Here is a 20732-nt window from a genome sequence, read left to right as displayed (position 1 = left end):
ATACAAACTTTGTAGGGTCTCCATAGCGTAGATACCCAAGACTTAGCACGTTTTCGCATGTTCTATTTTACATGATCCTTATTAGCCAGTTACTATTCCATTACTCTTCTTCAAATCGGATGTCAACCATTTTTTTTTCCTATTTCATTAATAACCCTTATTAAGTTAATGTTAATCTTATCAGCTTAACATACAAAATAAATAAAACACTTAAATCGATTAACATATTGTTTGACTAATATGACATGCATTTGAGGGTGGTCGATTTATTTACTGGAGATGTCAATATTGCATGAACATGACAGTGTGTGTTTTTTTTCTCCGCGTAGACTCAACGCCAGCTGAAGATTTTTTATACCCTTCACCATAGGAGGGGAGGTATACTAATTTGGTCATTCCGTTTGTTACACCTCGAAATATGCATCTAAGACCCCATAAAGTATATAAATTTTTGATCGTCATGCCATTTTAAGTCGATCTAGCCATGTCCGTCCCTCAGTCCGTCTGTCCGTCCGTCCGTCTGTCCAAAGCACGCTAACTTTCGAAGGAGTAAAGCTAGCTGCTTGAAATTTTGCACAAATACTTCATATTAGTGTAGGTCGGTTGGGATTGTAAATGGGCCAAATCGGTCCATGTTTTGATTAGCTGCCATACACACCGATCTTGGGTCTTGACTTCTTGAACCACTAGAGGGCGCAATTCTCGTCCGATTTGGCTGAGATTTTGCACTTGGTGTTTTGGTATCACTTCCAACAACTGTACTAAGTATGGTTCAAATCGTTTCATAACCTGATATAGCTGCCAAATACTCCGATCTTGGGTCTTGACATCTTGAGCCACTAGATGGCGCAATTCTCATCTGATTTGGCTGAATTTTTGCATGAAGTGTTTTGTTATGACTTCCAACAACTGTGCTAAGCATGATTCAAATAGGTTCATAACTCGATATAGCTGCCATATATACCGATCTTGGATCTTAACTTCTTGATCCAATAGAGGGCGCGATTCTCATACGATTTGGCTGAAATTTTGCATGTTTGTTATGACTTTCAACAACTGTGCCAAATACGGTTCAAATCGGTCGATAACCTGATATAGCTGCCATATAAACCGATCTGGGATGTTGACTTCTTGAGCCTCTAGAGGGCGCAATTATTATCCGATTTGGCTTAAATTTTGCACTTGGTGTTTTGGTATCACTTTCAATAACAGTGTTAAGTATAGTTCAAATCGGTTCATAACTCGATATAGCTGCCATATATACCGATTTTGGATCTTAAATTCTTGATCCAATACAGGGCACAATTCTCATACGATTTGGCTGAAATTTTGCATGACGTATTTTATTATGACTTTCAACAACTGTGCCAAATATGGTTCAAATCGGTCCATAACCTGATAAAGCTGCCATATAAACCGATCTGGGATGTTGACTTCTTGAGCCTTTAGAGGGCGCAATTATTATCCGATTTGGCTGAAATTTTGTACATCGGCTTCCCTCATGACCTTCAACATACGTGTCAAATATGGTCTGAATCGGTCTATAGCCCGATACAGCTACCATATAAACCGATCACCCTATTTTATTTCTTTAGCCCCTAAAGGGCGCAATTCTTATTCGAATTGGATAAAATTTTACCCAATGACTTCTACAATGGTTTCCAACATTCAAATTAATTATAGACCGAATCAGATAACTTGATATAGCTCAAATAGCATAGCAATTCTTTTCTTTTATTCTTTGTTTCCCTAAAAAGAGATATCGGGAAAAGAACTGGACAAATGCGATCCATGGTGGAGGGTGTATAAGATTCGGCCCGGCCGAACTTGGCACGCTTTTACTTGTTTTAATAAAATTTTACAGAAAAAATCATACTAATAGAAATGATTAATTTAGACATCATTTATGTAAGCCTGTTACAGGTCGCCCATGAATAATATTTTTTTTTTATTTTTGCTCCAAAGTGGAGTGGAGCTTAAGACCATGAGAATTATTTTAAGCGGAAACATTTGATTTTTGAAAAGTGACTGAAAAGAAATTGCCTCATAAACAGATCCTTGGACATAGATATAGCAGCCGTTGGTATATGTTCCATTTCGGAAGGTGGCTAAAGTTTCTTGTTCACTACCATCGATTTGGTCATATCCACATGACTGCTAAGGCTCCCGGCTTTGTATACTTATTCAACATCCTATGAAATTTTCATTTGCGATACGGAAAGATCACAGAGAACAACATCCCCTTTCAACTGCAGGTCAATATCTCATTTCACTTATTGGGAAGCTGTAGGGTGTTGCACAACCGGCACCGCCCGGCTATTGCCTTTCCTTACTTGTATTAGTATTGCTACGATTCACTTTTAGTACTTTATTGTATTGCTTGTTTTGCCTAAATAATACTTCCTCTATATGTTTTGTTTAAGCATACTTTCAGGCGTTATATAATATTTGAACGATAAGTGTAACATTATTATTGTTAATGAGAGTTTTATGACTTGTGGGTTATGTGAGAAGCTTGTCCACTTGAAAAAAGCAGATTTCAATGATAGGAATTATAATCGTGTACAGGGAATATTTCTCTCACATCAAAGAGAACAGTATAGTACAAATTGTATCTTACATATGTATCAATTGAACTGGATCTGCGGGCAACATTTACATGAAATTATTTTTAAGCAATAAGGAAAGACTAAAGTCGGGCAGAGCCGACAATATAATAGCCTACACCACCGAGTCTATGTACTAAATTTAATACATAGAACCTAAATCTAAATCTAGTCAATTAATTTCTATAATTTTGTATACCTATTGAAATATCGAATAGATCCTTGTAGCATGTTCTTACTATAGGACCTAAATTGTGACTACTACAGCCTAAAAAGGCCATATCGGAATAAAGGTATATATGGGAGCTACATCTAAATCTGGGGCGATTTTAATGATTATTTATTATTAGTATTTAGAGGTATAGATTGGACCAAGATGCAGCTTAAGAAGCAATATTGTATTAAAGATATATATGAGAGTTTAATCTAAATTTTATTAGATTTTGTTTAAAATCAACAGTGTTCGTCCTTGGACCAAAAAAGTAATTTGTGCAAAATTTTACAATAATCGGACAAAAAATGAGACCTCAAGCTTGAGGACAGACGGACATATATAGCTAAATCGAATTAGGAAGTGAACTTAACAATGGGTCTAGCTCTTCTCCTTCTTAGCGTTGCGAACAAATGAACAACGTTAAAATACCCTGTACCACAGTGGTGGTTTTTAGTAAAATCAGCCTTTATATACTTTGTAGATTCTACGGCCAATATACCAATGTGCTAGAAATGGATTGGTGAAGTTATCCATCTTGTGGTGGAGTGGATATGAAGTAAACACTTATATTAAAGCGATGAATTGGCATTTGTCATGTATTCCTAAATTTTGTTGCATGATTTTAGGCTTATCCCCCTAAAATGTTTTATTCACAATAACAATATACAGTGACCATTCACAGAATTGATAAATGAAACAAAACAAGTAAAAGCGTGCTAAGTTCGGCCGGGTCGAATCTTATGTACCCTCCACCATGAATCGCATTTGTCTAGTTCTTTTTTCGGTGTCTCTTTCTAGGCAAACATAGGAAAGGAGGGAATAAAAGAAAATAATTGCTATGCTATTGGAGCTACATCAAGATATGGTCCGATTCGGACCATAATGGAATAAATGTTGGAGACCATAGTCGAAATCATTGTAAGAAATTCCAGCCAAATCGAATAAGAATTGCGCCCTTAAGAGGCTCAAAAAGTAAAATTGGGAGATCGTTTTATAGGGAGCTGTATTAGGCTATAGACCGATTCAAACCATATTTGATACGTATATTGAAGGTCATGGGTGAAGCCATTGTACAAAATTTCAACCAAATCGGATAGGAATTGCTCCCTGCAGAGGCCCAGATCGGTTTATATGGCAGCTATATCCGGATATGGAACGATTTGAACCATACTTAGCATGTGTTGAAAATAATAAAAAATCTCATGCAAAATTTCAGCCAAATGGGATAAGAATTGTGCTCTCTAGCGGCTCAAGAAGTCAAGATCCGAGATCGGTTTATATGGCAGCTATATCAAAATGTGAACCAATATAGCCCACTTACAATCCCAACCGACCTACACTTATAAGAAGTATTTCTGCAAAATTTCAATCGGCAAGCTTTACTCCTTAGAAAGTTATCGTGCTTTTGACAGACAGTCGGACGGACGGACAGACGGAACGACATGGCTGGATCGACTTAAAGTCATGACGATCAAGAATATATATAATTTATGGGGTCTTAGACGAATATTTCGAGGAGATACAGAATGACGAAATTAGGGTATAAAACTTGGCTGGATATTGGAGATAAGTATTGTGCCCTACATTGAGATCTGCTTAATTGACAGCTATATCAGGTTTTAGACCAATGCAGACCTTACTTGGCACGTATATTGGAGGTCAAAGTAGATGCCATTGTTTCAATTTTCAAGCGTCTAGCTTTACTCCTTCGAATGTAAGCGTGCTTTCAAATGGCAATACTGTGCCGCTAGCTGCAGTGCTCATCTCTGGTATCCGATCGGAAACCTCTTTCCTTCCTTTCAGGTTTCCTATCGTCGATTCGATTATACCGCGATGGTATGAGCTGCTCCCATCGCTTAAAGTCTCATAGCCGCATTGGATGCCTCACACTTAATCTGTACGTTAATGGATCGAATATCTAGAATAGTCTCCAGTGCCCTAGTGGGCGTGGTCCTCATCGCTCCGCCTGTGCCAAGACAACATGTTCTCTGAACCTTTTGTATGGTCCATATGTTGCACTTTTTCTCCATAGCAGTCCACCAAACTACTGAGGCGTGAGTAAGTATTGGTCTTATCACGTTCCTGTAGAACCAGTGGACTATCCTCGGATTAGGGCCACATTTCGAGCCTACGGCCCGTCTACATAGTACCCAACATCTGTGAGCCTTCTCAGTACGCTCCTGAATGTGACACTTCCAATTTAGTTTTCTGTCCAAGATTACACCTAAGTTTTAACCTTGTCAGATATCGAAATCGTTTCGTTGAGGAAATCTGGTGCGTTAGATTGGCACACCTTCATCTTCTTCAGTCTTCTCGGAGTTAACATTGAGACCTCTGGGTCTAGCCCAGTCGTGTGCCATCTGCAAGACTTTTTCGGCACTTCTGCATTGCTGATTCGGATCCTTACCCCTTAGAAGTATTAAAACATCATCTGCGTAGCAGACGGGTTCAAATCCCTCCCAAGTCAGCATCCGTAATAGGTCATTTATGGTCGCCACCCATAGGTGTGGCGATAACCAGCGAATAAAAAAATTACGAATCTGGGCAAAATTTTAGTTTGATATTTAAATTTTTGAAGGAAGTAGCTGTTGCTTTGACCGATACCTATTTATATCCCATATAAACCGATCTCCCGATCGGAAGCCGCAATTTTTGTTCCATTTGGCTGAAGCCGCAATTTTTGTACCATTTGGCTGAAATTTTTAAAATCTGTTATGACTCTTAAAAAATGTGCCAAGTGGAGTACAGTCAAGAATGGTCAAGAACATGATATTTTTCTCCCCATATAAATTTTTCTCTCCCATATAAACCGATCTCCCGATTTGACTTCTTGAGCACTAACAAGCCGCCACTTTTATCCGATTTGGCTGAAATTTTGCTTATAATGTTATGTTATGACTCTCAGCAAATGCGCCAAGTACGGTCTAAGTCGGTCTATAACCAGATATTGCTACAATATTTCACCATATTTAATCCATGGTGGTGGGTTACCAAGATTCGACCCTGACGAACTTAGCACGCTTTTACTTGTATCTTTTTTTGTAGTATTTTCGCTGTGATTCGTATCCAGATATCAAAAGCAGATATGCTTACCTCTGCAATACGCGTATCCCATGAAAACTATACCCTCCACCATAGGATGGGGGTATACTAATTTCGTCATTTTGTTTGTAACTCGTCGAAATATTCCTCTAAGAACCTATAAAGTATATATATTCTTGATCGTCATGATATTTTAAGTCGATATAGCCATGTCCGTCCGTCTGTCCGTTCGTCCGTCCGTCTGTCTGTCGAAAGCACGCTAACTTTCGAAGGAGTAAAGCTATCCGCTTGAAATTTTGTACAAATACTTCTTATAAGTGTAGGACGGTTGGGGATTGTAAATGGGCCATATCGGTCCATGTTTGGTATAGCTGCCATATAAACCGATCTGGGATCTTGATTTCTTGAGTCACTAGAGGACGCAATTCTTATCCGATTTGGCTGAAAATTTGCATGAGATGTTTTGTTATAGTTTCTAACAATTGTGTCAAGTACGGTGTAAATCGGCCCATAACCTGATATAGCTGCCATATAATCCGATCTCATCCGATATGGCAATTCTCATCCGATATGGCTGACATTTTGCGGGAGGTGTTTCATTACGACTTTCAACAACTGTGCTGGGTATGGTTGAAATCGGTTTATAACCTGATATAGCTGTCATATAAACCGATCTGGGGTTTTGACTTCTTGAGCCTCTAGAGCGCCCAATTCCCATGCGATTTGACTGACGCGGTGATTCGTTATGACGTCCAACAACTGTGCCAAATTTGGTTGAAATCAGTCTATAACCTGTTAGCTGCCATATAAACCGATCTGGGGTTTTGACTTCTTGAGCCTCTAGAGGGCGCAATTCCCATGCGATTTGACTGAAAGTTTGCATGCGGTGATTCGTTATGACGTCCCACAATTATGCCAAGTACGGTGTAAATCGGCCCATAACCTGATATAGCTGCCATATAAACCGATCTTGAATCTTGACTTTTTAAGCCACTAGAGGGCGCAATTCTTATCCGACTTGGCTGAAATTTTGCATGAAGTTTTTTTTATGATAAGAACTCGACAAATGCGATGTATGGTGGAGGGTATATAAGATTCGGCCCTGCCGAACTTAGCACGCTTTTACTTGTTCACTCGATCTTATTAATAACATTTATTTTAAATTTGTATAAAAATTTGTCTTAAAAATACACTACAAAAATCAACACTTGAAGGCATTCATTTCAAATGCATCCGTTAAAATAATCTTCCGTACGCAGAGATCGATTTGGAATTTGAACATTTCAATCACTGTTTGTCTGGAATTATGGTGCGTTCATCTTCTATGGGCTCATACCATTTTTTGGTGAGGCAGACATAAAAACCAGCGGCTAACACAAGGCAACCACAGGACAATAAACCTATACCAACATAGAAACCAATACTGGGGAGATTCAAAGCCAACTGAAATGAGAGGGAAGCAAGAATGTTCATTAGAGGGGAAAAACTCTTCAATGGTAATGGAAGCTTACCCTAACTTGACTGGCAATTTCTGGAGTTATTTTGGCAATACTGTTAATGGTGAATAAGGGAGCATAAAAGGATGGTAAGCCCTTGAGTAGCCTAAAAAAATAATAAAGGAATTAAAATCGTATAACCGTTTTTTTTTTGTGCTGACATCAAAACTCACGTTATATCCCTGTCTGCCTCTATGAATAAACTAATCTGTATTGCTGCATTCACATCCAATGGTACCCCCAATTTTGGCTCCATGGTTATATAGAAGACATCTTTCGCCGGATCTGCCTTAGTGCCTGTGGTGGTATTGGCATACATGGGATCTGCATATAGAAATCCTGGATGCGACATAAACATGGGAGCACCTTCCGAACAAGTGCGTATATCTGTAACACCATGTTTGGGGCAATTGTTCGGTTGCAGCTCTGGAGGACAATAACACTTCATATCCGGATTTAATTCACCGCTGTCATAGGTATCTGGTTTGGTTTCATATCGTATGGCTTCAATACCTTCGATGACCTCAGTGCCTGAAGGCTCCAAATTGATAATGCGGCATGTGTCTTTCATATAAATCGTAATCCATTCCTCAGGTCCACGATTGGGCACAAACAAATCCGCAGTGCTGCCATTTAAACGACCACATTCACCCTCAAAGAAACCGGTATGATTTTTGCCATTCCAAAACTTCAATTCGCCCATTTCCCTGAGATCCTCCACTCCTGTATTGATGGTAAATAAACCCTCAAAATCTTTCGAACCATTGCGATTCAGCAGCCAGGCAAAGTGATTGTCTTTGATGTTGCCCGTCATCGAGTTATTCAGCTTCATGGCATAGTCTAAAAATTCATCATAAAATCCTTGGAATATCCATTCGTTGGCAGTGTGAGTTTGATAGAGGCTACCGCCATTCGAGTTGAGAGCCATATTGAAAAATATTTTTATTAATTTGGGAAAATCGCGAGCCATATGTGAGGCAGCCTGAAAAAGGAAAATAAGAGAAAAGTGACACTTCAAGTATTCGCAACAAAATGTTAGCCAATAGGGCATTAAAAATTAAAGCAATAAAATAAAACTGAAAGCTTAAGCAAAATGCAAATTTTGTCCATGAACATTCCACTAAGGAACAGGGGCAAACTTCTCACATATCAATAATGAGTGCTGTGCGATTCAATGTTAAGCTCAATGGTAAGGGACCTCCTTTTTTGGCCAGTCCGAACGGCGTGCCGCAGAGCGATACCTCTTTGGGGAGAAGTTGTTACTTGGCAAAGTACCTCACAAATGTCGCCAGCCAGCAGGAGGGGAAAACCACCGCTGAAAATTTTTATGATGTTCCTGCCAGGACTCGAACCCAGGTGCTCAACATCACAGGCGGGCATGCTACGGTGGCCTTCAATGCTTATCTATTATATAAAAATGCAATTGATGCGCTTTGTTTGTCTGTTCGGTATAGGCTCAAAAACGGCTGAAGCGATTTTCATAAAATTGTCACAGATGGTAGAGTTTGAGTCCCCGGTGAAAATAGGGTACTACATTTTTTGATATCCGATGGGGGGCGGATCCTCCCCTTACTACTTTTTTCAAAAACGCCAGATTTGGGAGATAAGTGCACCAATTAAAGCGAAATTTTCTACACCCCCTTATGGTACCCAAAAACTGGAAATTGGTATAACATTTTGGGGTCAAATAACATGGGGGGACGCCCCATCCCAAAACCCGCCTGAGCGGACATGTTTACCTATTGGAACAATATGGATATCAAACGAAAGGTATTTAAGAGTATAGTACGAATTTGGTTTACAAATTTCATCCAAAGTGTTCGAGGGGTCCCCTACCCCCATAAACCCCCCAAAAGGACACTTTTACCTCTTTGGGCAATATGGGTATCAAATGAAAGGTATTTAAAAGTAGAGTACAAATCTGGCATAAAAAACTTATTTCTTGGTGTCGGAGGTGCCTCCCCACACCCTAGCAGGACATATCGGGACAATATGGATATCAAATGAAAGGTATTTGAATGTTGAGGGCGCAATTCTTATTTGATTTTTATAAATTTTCGTATGAGGTGACTTCAAACAACTGTGATGATTATGGTCAAAATCGGTTCATAACCTGATATAGCTCCCATATAAACCGATCCTGAATATTGACTCTATGAGCCGCTAGAGGGCGAAATTATTCCATGAAATGTTTTGCCTTGATTTCCAAAAACTGTGTCAATTATGGCCAAAATCAGTTCATAACCTGATATAGCTCCTATACAAACCGATCTCGGATCTTGATTTATTGAACCGCTAGCCGCTGTTTGCCTATAAAGAGATATCGGGCAAAGAACTTTATAAATGCGATCCATGGTGGAGGGTATATAAGATTCGGACCAAACTTACATATAGACCGATCTGCCGATTTAAGGTTATATGGTCAAAAATTATTTTTGCTGATATTTAGCGCAGTGTGGTGTTTTGGACATACGTACTGGGATTGGTCTAGATCATACGGTAATTGGATGTATAGCTGACATATTTGGCGATATTCCGATTTAAGGTCTTGAACCTCTAGAAGGCGCATTTACTGCCAGCTTTTTCTGAAATCTAGAACGGCAAGTTGTGTAAGAATCCTCGATATTCGAAACCAGTATAGTTTAAATCGAACTATATACCCTCCACCATCGGATAAGGCTATACTTATTCCGTCATTCTTTTGTAAGACCTTAAATATACGTCTAAGACCCCATTAAGAGTACAAAATTACCCTAGAATATTCCACTAAGGAACAGGGGATACTTCTCTCATATCAATGATTAAAGATTAGAGATTAAAGTTCAAGCTCAAAGATAAAGGGCCTCCTTTTTTATGCCGAGCCCGATCGGCGTGCCGCATAGCGACACCACTTGGTAGAGAAGTTTTAACATGGCAGCATACCTCACAAATGTAGCCAGCATTAGTAAGGGGATAACCAAAAATTGCAAATGTTGCCAATGACAATTCCACTAAGGAACATGAACAAACATCTCACATATCAATGAGTGCAGTCCGATTCAAGTTTAAGCTCAATGATAATGGGCCTCCTTTTTATAGCCGAGTTCTAAGCAGTGCCGCATATCGAAACCACTTGGTAGGGAAGTTTCAACATGGCCGCATACCTCACAAATGTAGCCAGCATTAGTAAGGGGATAAACACCGCTGAAAAATTTTTTGGTGTTCACACCGGGATTTGAACTCAGACGTTCGGCGTCATAGGCGGACGTGCCTACCTCTGCGCCACGGTGGCCGCTGCCATATAGACAGCCATAGCTGCCATAGCTTAAGCATATACAAACTCTATTTAGTACCCGATTTAGCTGAAATTTGGCACAGTCAATTGTGCTTAACCAACCGATATCCGAACCGATTGTGCTCTACATTAGACCTTATTTGGATATAGCAGCCGTCGAGTTTGATCTGCCATTTTTGGGTCTTACGCTCATAAAAGACTCTTTTATTACAAGATTTCTTTGAAATTGGAATCTGTTACTTGGTTTAGCTACTAAGAAGCCTTGTATAAGGCCAAATAACCAAATATATCCAGATCAACCCAATATGGATATAGAGGAGTTATAATAAATTCTATGACAAAAAAAAATATATCAATGGCAGTAGGTATCCAAAGTTCGAGTGATGTAGGGGTAATATAATGCAAGCTCTGTCCATCATTTGCCCTTCCTTCATTTGTTTCTCTTTGGTTATCTTTTAAAAGTTTTTATCTTTTGATAGCCATAAAGCATAATGCCTCCGTTGGTTATTAATGACCATAAAAATCTATCGTTAAGTCAATTGCCTTAAATAAATTTGCAAAAAAATTGGAAACACCTACACGCAAATAATCAAATAGTTTGCGACGTCTAATGATAAGCATTCGCAATGATAAGACAGTTTCATTAGAGGTGAGTGCACTTTCGTAAACAGTTTTTTTTTTTACCCAATAAAACTTCTATTTCGAGAATCCTAGAGTTTCGCAAGCGGAATTCTTTAAACATAAGCCTATTATGAAATATATTTGATACTAGAGTAAGGGTCTGATATCTTAATTGAAGATCTAGATTAAATTTAAGATACCATCACAACCTCTTCTAATTTCCTAAACCACATATAGAAAGTTGATGGTTATGTGAAACTCGATTGTAGGGAATTTTCTAGTAAATAGCAAATTTTTATTGCCCAAACTCCCACAGTAACCATGTTGACCGAACATGCTAAAGGTTTCCAATAAAAGGTATGTAGGGGAGGAATAAGAATCAGATATTCAAATATTGGGTTGCCCAAAAAGTTATTGCGGATTTTTCATATAGTCGGTGTTGACAAATTTTTTCATCGGCTTGTGACTCTGTAATTGCATTCTTTCTTCTGTCAGTTATCAGCTGTTACTTTTAGCTTGCTTTAGAAAAAAGTGTAAAAAAAGTATATTTGATTAAAGTTCATTCTAAGTTTTATTAAAAATGCATTTACTTTCTTTTAAAAAATTCGCAATTACTTTTTGGGAAACCCAATATGAATGTCGTCGAAGCCTATTATCTAAATTTGTTGCTAACTTACCAGGGGCTCTAGAACTTCGAACGAAATATTGGTCTTTATGAGAACTACATTTAAATGTTTGAGGCCACCGTGGCGCAGAGATTCGTATGTCCGCCTATGACGCCAAAAGCTTAGGTTCAAATCCAGGCGTGAACATCAGACAAATTATTATCTGAGGTTATCCCCTTACAAATGCTGGCTACAATTGTGAGATATCCTGAGATGCGGACTGGGCATAAAAACCCCTTATCACTGAATTTAACTTTAATCGGACTGCACTCATTGATATGAGAGAAGTATCCCCTGTTTCTTAGTCGAATGTTGATGGGAAATTATTACATTAAAATATTTTCCAATCTGGTGTCGAGGGGTCCAATGAAAGTCAATGTTCCAAATTGCAATTTTTTTTTGCAAATTTTGCCCATGAGCATTGCACTGAGTAACAGGGGCAAACTTCTCACATATCAATAAGTGTAGTCCGATTCAAGCTCAATGATAATAGGCCTCCTTTTTATAGCCGAGGCCGAACGGCGTGCCGCAGTGCGACACCTCTGTGGAGAGAAGTTTTACATGTTATAGTACCTCACAAATGTTGACAGCATTAGGAGGGGAAAACCACCGTTGAAAATTTTTTCTGATGGTCTCGCCAGGATTCGAACTCAGGCGTTCAGCGTAATAGACGGACATGCTAACCTCTACGCTACGGTGGCCCCGTAGCCACCTGATATAGCTCCGAAATAAACTGATGTCCCGATTTGACGTCTCGAGCCTATAGAGGGCGCAACTCTAATCTGATTCGGCTGCAATTTTGTACGTGGCGTTTTATTTTGAATTTTTTAACCTATGGGTGAAGTTTCAGCACCATACAAAGAGAGCTATAGGAAAGCTATTTAAAAAAAAAACACACATAAAATTCAAAACACGCATGAAATCTATATTTGAATCGATAGTACTGTCCACATAATTTAATGTTTGAAGATTATTTCTTGAAAATGTTCATCGTAACCGCTTAGTCTAAATTCGGCATACTCTTTCCAACATTTCGGCCGGTATCTCACGAATAAATGCTTCAATGTTGTCTTCCAATGCGTCAATTGAAGCGGGCTTGTCTGCATAGACATGAGCTTTAACATAGCCTCACAAAAAATAGTCTCAAGGCGTTCAATCGCACTATTTAGGCGGCCAATTGACCGGTCCCGAACGTGAAATAAAATGTTCTCCGAACTCGCCTCTCAATAAGTCCATTGTTATGCGTGCTGTGTGGCATGTGACACCGTCTTGTTGAAACCACATGTCATGCAAGACAAGCTCTTGCATTTTGGACAAAAATAGAGTTGGATATCATCTCACAATAGAGCTCACCATTCACAGTTATGTTACGTTTCGCATCATCTTTAAAGAAGTACGGTCCAATGATACCACCAGCCCATAAACCGCACCAAACTGTAACTTTTTCTGGATGCTTTTGTAGCTCTTGCAATGGTTCTGGCTGATCTTCACTCAAAATCGACAATTCTGATAATTTACATACTCATTGAGCCATAAATGAGCTTCGTCGCTGAAGAGGAAACGCGCGATGAACTTTCTTAACGTAGTACGCACTTTGATAATAAAATTCGGTAATTTCCAAGCATTGTTCGTTAGTAAGACGATTCTTGGTCAAATTATAGACCAAACTGAAGATGTTTGACATGGAAACAAACCACGAACGTGCGTGAGCTGTTTAAAACAGTTTTGCCAAAAAGATAATAGTTAAAAAATCACCCTTTATTTTAAATCAATTGTTTGATTACACTTTACATGCGGACACACTGACATTGGTTAATCGTTCAGGATTTTATTATGATCAAGAATATAAATGCGTTGTGTGGTAAGAAATGGAATATATGAAATAATTCTATACATTTTCATACCATGGTGAGGAGTATAAAACAGTAAATGCGATACCCCCGTTAAAAGAAAACTCTTATCTTTTGAATGACATGACTGCTACTTAAATGCTGCCTGTTTTCTTTTTAGCTATAGATTTAAAACTTGTAACTAATTGCATTAATGGGATTTGCAAAGAGCATTGAAATAAACTTCTCTACGATTGCAAGTGAATGTACTTGCCGGTTATTAATAATACATTTGCAAAGATAAGATTATTAAATTGCAGGTGGTTGCACTCTGCTGCCCCGTATTTTTGTCAAATCCAACAATCGCCCTCGAACGATATGATTTTTTTTTTTTTGGCAAATCAAGCAACACTCAACCAAATTTGTAATTCAAAACAGCAAAAATGTTTGCTGAAACAGCAGTTTATGTCTGCTGAAAATGGGAAAGCAGACATTACTGCTGTTTCAGCAAACAAATGGCTGCTGTATTAGCAAACAAAATTTGATCTTTTAAGTAAAAAATGTATATTCTTGATCGTCATGTCATTTTAAGTCGATCTAGTCATGTCCGTCCGACCATCCGTCTGTCTGTCGAAAGCACGCTAACTTTCGAAGGAGTAAAGCTAGCCGCTTGAAATTTTGCACAAATACTTTCTATTAGTGTAGGTCGGTTGGTATTGTAAATGGGCCATATCGGTCCATGTTTTGATATAGCTGCCATATAAACCGATCTTGGGTCTTGACTTCTTCAGCCTCTAGAGGGCGCAATTCTCGTCTGATTTAACTGAAATTTTGCACGTAGCGTTTTGATAGCACTTCCAATAACTACGCTAATTATGGTTTTCATCGGTTCATATTTTGATATAGCTGCCATATAAACCGATCTTGGGTCTTGACTTCTTGAGCCTCTAGAGGGCGCAATTCCCATCCGATTTGGCTGAAATTTTGTACAACGGCTTCTCGCATGACCTTCAACATACGTGTCTAATATGGTCAAAATCGATCAATAGTTTGATACAGCTCCCATATAAACCTATCTCCCGATTTTGCTTCTTGTATCCCTACAAGGCGCAATTCTTTTCCGAATGAACTGAAATATTTCACAATGACTTCTACAATGTTCAGCATTCATTTATGGTTCGAATCGGACTATAACTTGATATAGCTCCAATGGCATAACAATATTCTATGTTTGTCTAAAAAGAGATACCGCGCATAGAATTCGACAAATGTGATCAATGGTGGAGGGTATATAAGATTCGGCCCGGCCGAACTTAGCACGCTCTTACGAGTTTCTTCTTATATCCCCTTCATAAATAAGCAGTCATTTTCAGCAGTAGGCCTGCTGATCTGAAATTGCAGAACTACTGCTGTAATAGCAGAACTACCGCTAGGATAGCAGCAAAATTAATTACTAATATTCAGCAGACAGTGTTTGCTGTTTTCAGCAAACTTTTTTCTATGAGTGCATAGTCGTCTCCGACCAACTTTTGCCTTTCCTTATTGGTTTTAAAGATTGCCGCGTGATTTAAACAGATAGACGGACAGACCGACAGACATGGCTAAATTTTCACAACCATCAATAAGTATATATATAACTAGCTGGACAGGGCCCGCTCTGCTGCACCACCTTCTTTCACTCTCTTATTTTATCTTAGCCCTATACTTGCATGGTCAAGAAAAAAGTCCTATTTGTTGGTGCTGGTATGGGCTTCAGATATTACGCCCCAATGTGAATTTCAAATTGGTGCTTTACTCCTGTCGGTAAATGTGTCCGGTATGGAGGTGTTTTTGGGTGTTAGATGGACCGCCATGTATCAGATTTGTGCTCTAGCCTAAAATAACTTTCATTTGAGTCCCATATTGTCATTATTAGTTCAAGTTCCATTTGGCGGGCCTCCAAGGGCGGTCGCCCCACCTCCAAGGGCGGTCGCCCTAGACATCTTAAATAAGTATACCAAAATTTCTGTTTTTGAGTTATTATAAACAAACAACATTTTGCTTAAAGCCCCCACCCATATCCGAGATCTTGCTTTTTGAAAACAGGGTAAGGGGAAGGTCCGCCCATTAAAGTTTGGATGTTAGATCTACTTCATTCTCCCGGATTTGGTGGTGTTTTGGAGTAGGCAAACCTTTTGCCCCGAAAGTGGATATCAGATTCATTCATTTCTTCACAAATTGCTATAGTCGTTATATACTACCGATTCAAAATCATATTTCAAAGCTACCACTTGGCATAGCACAATTGTAAAGATCCGATGGTCCTCCTGTCTCAATTAGAGGTGTGTGTTCTCCTACCAAAGACCTTTTATTGCTTTGCTTTTCGACCCTTCCCTTTCCTCCTCCCCTTAATTTTTTATTTTTATACCCACCACCGAAGGATGGGGGTATATTCATTTTGTCATTCCGTTTGCAACACATCGAAATAAAAAACACAAAGGCAGGACAAAAGTCGGGCGGTGCAGACTTTATAATACCCTACAAATAGACTTTTTAGGTACAAAGTGGGAGCTATATCTAATTCTCAACCAATTTTAATGGACCTCGGCAGATGTTGTCAGATGCGTTATTAAACAATCCGTATCACATTTCAAGCAAATATGTTCAGACTGTAAAAACTACGGTTCACAAATGACAACATTATTGCAAATTACCCAAAATTTGATAATGTGGTACTCGTTGAGAAAAGTGTTGTGCAAAATTATGGCAAAATTGGTCAAAATCTGTTCTTGCAGTGGCTCTAGAAGTGAAAATCGGGCGATATACGTATATGACAGCTATATCGAAATATGAACCGATTTCTACGAAATTCATTTATAATGTGGAGAAGCAAGAGAAAATCCTTTCTGCCATATTTCGAAAGAATCGATTAACAAATAACCATACGATTGCAATATTACTGGAAATCGGCCGAGAATATATATATGAGAGCTAGTCTAAATCTGAACCGATTTCTATGAAATTCATCTATAATGTCGAGAAGCAAGAGAAAACCCTTTCTGCCATATTTCGAAAGAATCGATTAACAAATAACCATACGATTGCAATATTACTGGAAATCGGAAGAGAATATATATATGAGAGCTATGTCTAAATCTGAACCGATTTCGAGAAAACTTTATAGACTTCGTCGAAATCGTCGCGGAAAGTGTTGTACAAAATATTGGGAATATTGGTCAATTAAGGCACTTGCACTGACTCTAGGAGTGAAAATCGGGCGATATATATCTAAATCTGAACCGATTTCAATGAAACTCACCTGTAGTTTTGAGAGTCATAGGAAAATACTTCCTGCCAAATTTCAAGAGAATCGGTTAAGAAATGACCATTTTCTTGCATTATTACTGCAAATCGGACGAACATATATATGGGAGCTATATCCAAATCTGAACCGATTTCAATGAAATTCACCAGTAGTTTTGAGAGTCATAGGAAAATACTTCCTGCCAAATTTCGAGAGAATCGTCTAAGAAATGACCATTTTATTGCATTATTACTGCAAATCGGACGAACATATATATGGGAGCTACATTTAAATCTGAAACGATTTCCATGATATTCGCCACTACTGTCGAGAGTCATAAAAATATCCTTCCTGCCAAATTTCGAGAGAATCGGTTAACAAATGACCATTTTATTGCATTATTGCTGAAAATCGGACGAACATATATATGGGAGCTACATCCAAACCTGCACCGATTTTTTTCAATTTCAATAGACTTCGCCTCTAGACCAAAAAACATGCCTGTACCAAATTCGAAGACGATCGGGTGAAAACTGCGACCTGTAGCTTGTACACAAATTAACATGGGCAGACAGATGGAGAGACAGGCGGACAGACATACAGAGAGACGGGCATAGCTAAATCGAATCAGAGAGTGATTCTGAGTCGATCGGTATACTTATCAATGGGTCTATCTCTCTTCCTTTTGGGTGTTACAAACAAATGCACTAAGTTATAATACCCTGTACCACAGTAGTGATGTAATGAATAATTAAAGTGTCTAGGAGTCGCTCAAGGATAATCGAGAAATTGGTTAATATGGAAGCTACATCAGGTTATAGACCGATAGACCATACGTGGCACAGTTGTTGAAAGTTGTAACAGAATACTACTTACAAAATTTTAGCCAAATCGGACAAAAATTGCGGCTTCCAGGGGCTCCAGTTTTTAATTAGGTACTCCCATATAAGGAAGGCCACTGTAGTGCAGAGGTTAGCATGTCCGCCTATGACGCTGAACGCCTGGGTTCGAATCCTGGCGAGACCATTAGAAAAAATTTTCAACGGTGGTTTGTCCCTCCTAATGCTGGCAACATTTGTGAGGTACTATGCCATGTAAAACTTCTCTCCAAAGAGTTGTAGCACTGCGGCACGCCGATCGGACTCGGCTATAAAAAGGAGGCCCCTTATCATTGAGCTTAAAATTGAATCGGAATGCACTCATTGATATGTGAGAAGTTTGCCGCTGTTCCTTAGAGGAATGTTCATGGGCAATATTTGTAAATATAGGGGAGTATCATCAGGTTATAGATCGGTTATCAGGTTATACATTATATGGCATGATTGTTGGAAGTCGTAACAGAAGACTACGTGCAAAATGTCAGCCCTATAGGTTAGCAACTGCGGCTTGTAGAGGCTCAAGAAGTCAAGTCAAAGGACCACTTTATATGGGAGCCATATTCAAATCTGAAACGATGTGGCCCATTTGCAATACCCCATTAATCTACATAAATTCAAAAATATCTGTGCAAAATTTCATACGACTACGTTTAATTAGACGGACGAACGGACGGACATCGCTATATGAAATGTCAAGACTATCAAGAATATATATATATATATATATGTCTACTTTATGGGGTCTTAGATCACTATTTCCGGGTGTTACAAAATGGAATGACTAGTCTAGTATACCCCACCGTTCTATGCTGTTGTATATAAAAATGTTAACTATGGTCATTTAAAGCACGTGTTGTCATAAAAGTCATACAATTTTAATACGATCTAACAATGTTGATTTCTGTGTAAACAAACCATTTTTAATTATACATACAAGTGGTTCTACAAGTTTTTTTTACCGCATCATAACTCATTTTATATATATTCATAAGAAGACTGCGACACCCATTGACTTTTATACTCACCATCTAGTCATTCGTTTTGTAACACCTCGAAAGGTTAAAGTTAACCGCTAGAATTTGCACAGATACTTCTTATTGATGTAGGTTGTTGGGGATTACAAATGGGCCGTATAGGTTCAGATTTTGATAAAGCTCCCATATAAAAATGTACTTCGATTTGACTTCTTCAGCTCCTAGAAGCCGTAATAATTACTCGATAGGAGTGAAACTTTGGTAACCATCACATGTTATAACTTCCAATGATCGTAACAAGTACGGACCACATTGGTCTGTAACCTGATTTAGCCCATGAACATTTCACTAAGGAACAGGGGCAAACTTCTCGCATATCAATGAGTGCAGTCCGATTCAAGTTTAAACTCAATGATTAGGGGCCTCCTTTTTATAGCCGAATCCGATCGGCGAGCCGCAGTGCGACACCTCTTTGGAGAGAAGTTTTACAGGGCATAGTATCTCACAAATATCGCCAGCATTAGGGGGGGAAAACCATCGCTGAAATTTTTTTCTGATGGTCTAGCCAGGATTCGAACCCAGGCGTTCAGCGTCTCAGCGTTCAGCGTTCATTTATGGTCCGAATCGTACTATAACTTTATATAGCTCCAATAGTAAAGAAGTTCTTATTCAATATTCTTTGTTTACCTAAGAAGAGATACAGCGCATAGAACTCGACAAATGCGATACATGGTGGAGGGTAAATAAGTTTCGGACCGGCCGAACTTAGCTCGCTCTTACTTGTTACTTGTTTACTTTCGTCTGTTCTTAGTTGCATGCCGTATAATTATAACTACGCGTGTTAAGATGGAATTTTTTATTCAGATTCTTTCAACAAAATCTTAAGAACCTTTTATTTCCATTAATAGAAAGCCAATTAAGATCGAGAAAAAACAATTAATTATATATTTGGGTAAGACATAAATAGTACAAACCAGTTTAGTTTACGTTTAAATTTAGAATATGCTAATGACTGTCTGATATGAACACAAGAATATAATTGGACTTTTTTTTGTCAAAACATTAGAACATATCAGACAGCTTGTTAGGTGTTGTATCCGGGTAAGGTTTTAAATGTATGGCTTGTCCATATGTACAAGGGCAACTTAAATTAGACAAATCAGTTGAGGTGCATCTACTGTTAAAGCTAACTAACAGATAAGGGGAAGTGGCTACAACCTATGTGGAGTCTAAAAATATATATTGCTTTTAAAATCATGAAGACAGTACGCAGAAACTTTCTTTATATGCTTACTAACATAGGATGAGATATTCTAATCCTCGAAATATCGATCTGTAAACCCATAATGTATTTATATTAGGGTGGGGCCATTTAAACATCTTAAGTTGCCCTTGGCGTTTTTGATTCTTGGTATTGTAATGACTAAACAAGTAAAAAGGCGTTAAGTTCGGCCGGGCCGAACTTTGGATACCCACCACCTCGGATATATATGTAAACCACCTTTCATCAAAATCCTGTGAAAATTGCATACCTTATGTCCCATAGCAGTTATAACGAAATATGTTCCCATTTGGACCAAATACTAATAAGTACTAGTCATTATTCAATAGTGTATAACAAAAAATTGATCTTTTTAGTAGCTATATCTGAAAGTAAAACGATCTGAACCATATACAACATGGATGTCGAAAAGCCTAACATAGGTCAATGTATCAAATTTCAGTTAAATCGGATTATAAATGCGCCTTTTATGGGGCCAAGACTTTAAATCGAGAGATCGGTCTGTATTACAGCTACTTGCAAATCTAGATCGATCTAGACCAAATTACAGAAATATGTTAAGGGGCTT

General features: G+C 38.5%; 1 protein-coding gene across 3 annotated transcripts in view; it reads right to left on the bottom strand.

Annotated features, from left to right (window-relative positions):
- Positions 1-6996: 6996 nt before the first annotated feature.
- LOC106093730 (protein croquemort) overlaps positions 6997-20732 on the bottom strand; it is a 91486-nt gene continuing 77750 nt past the window's right edge. For all 3 annotated transcript variants that reach the window (XM_013260863.2, XM_013260862.2, XM_013260864.2), the window contains exons 4-6: positions 7532-8340; positions 7374-7464; positions 6997-7305 (exon numbers count right to left, since the gene is read on the bottom strand). In XM_013260863.2, coding sequence (XP_013116317.2) covers positions 7150-7305; positions 7374-7464; positions 7532-8340 — 1056 coding nt within the window. In that variant the 3' untranslated portion in view covers positions 6997-7149. The remainder of the gene's footprint in view (positions 7306-7373; positions 7465-7531; positions 8341-20732) is intronic.

Source organism: Stomoxys calcitrans, chromosome 3, assembly GCF_963082655.1.
Source record: "Stomoxys calcitrans chromosome 3, idStoCalc2.1, whole genome shotgun sequence".
NCBI classification, from domain to species: domain Eukaryota; kingdom Metazoa; phylum Arthropoda; class Insecta; order Diptera; family Muscidae; genus Stomoxys; species Stomoxys calcitrans.
Note: the sequence above shows the minus strand (reverse complement) of the source record. Positions and strands in the feature narration are given on the sequence as shown.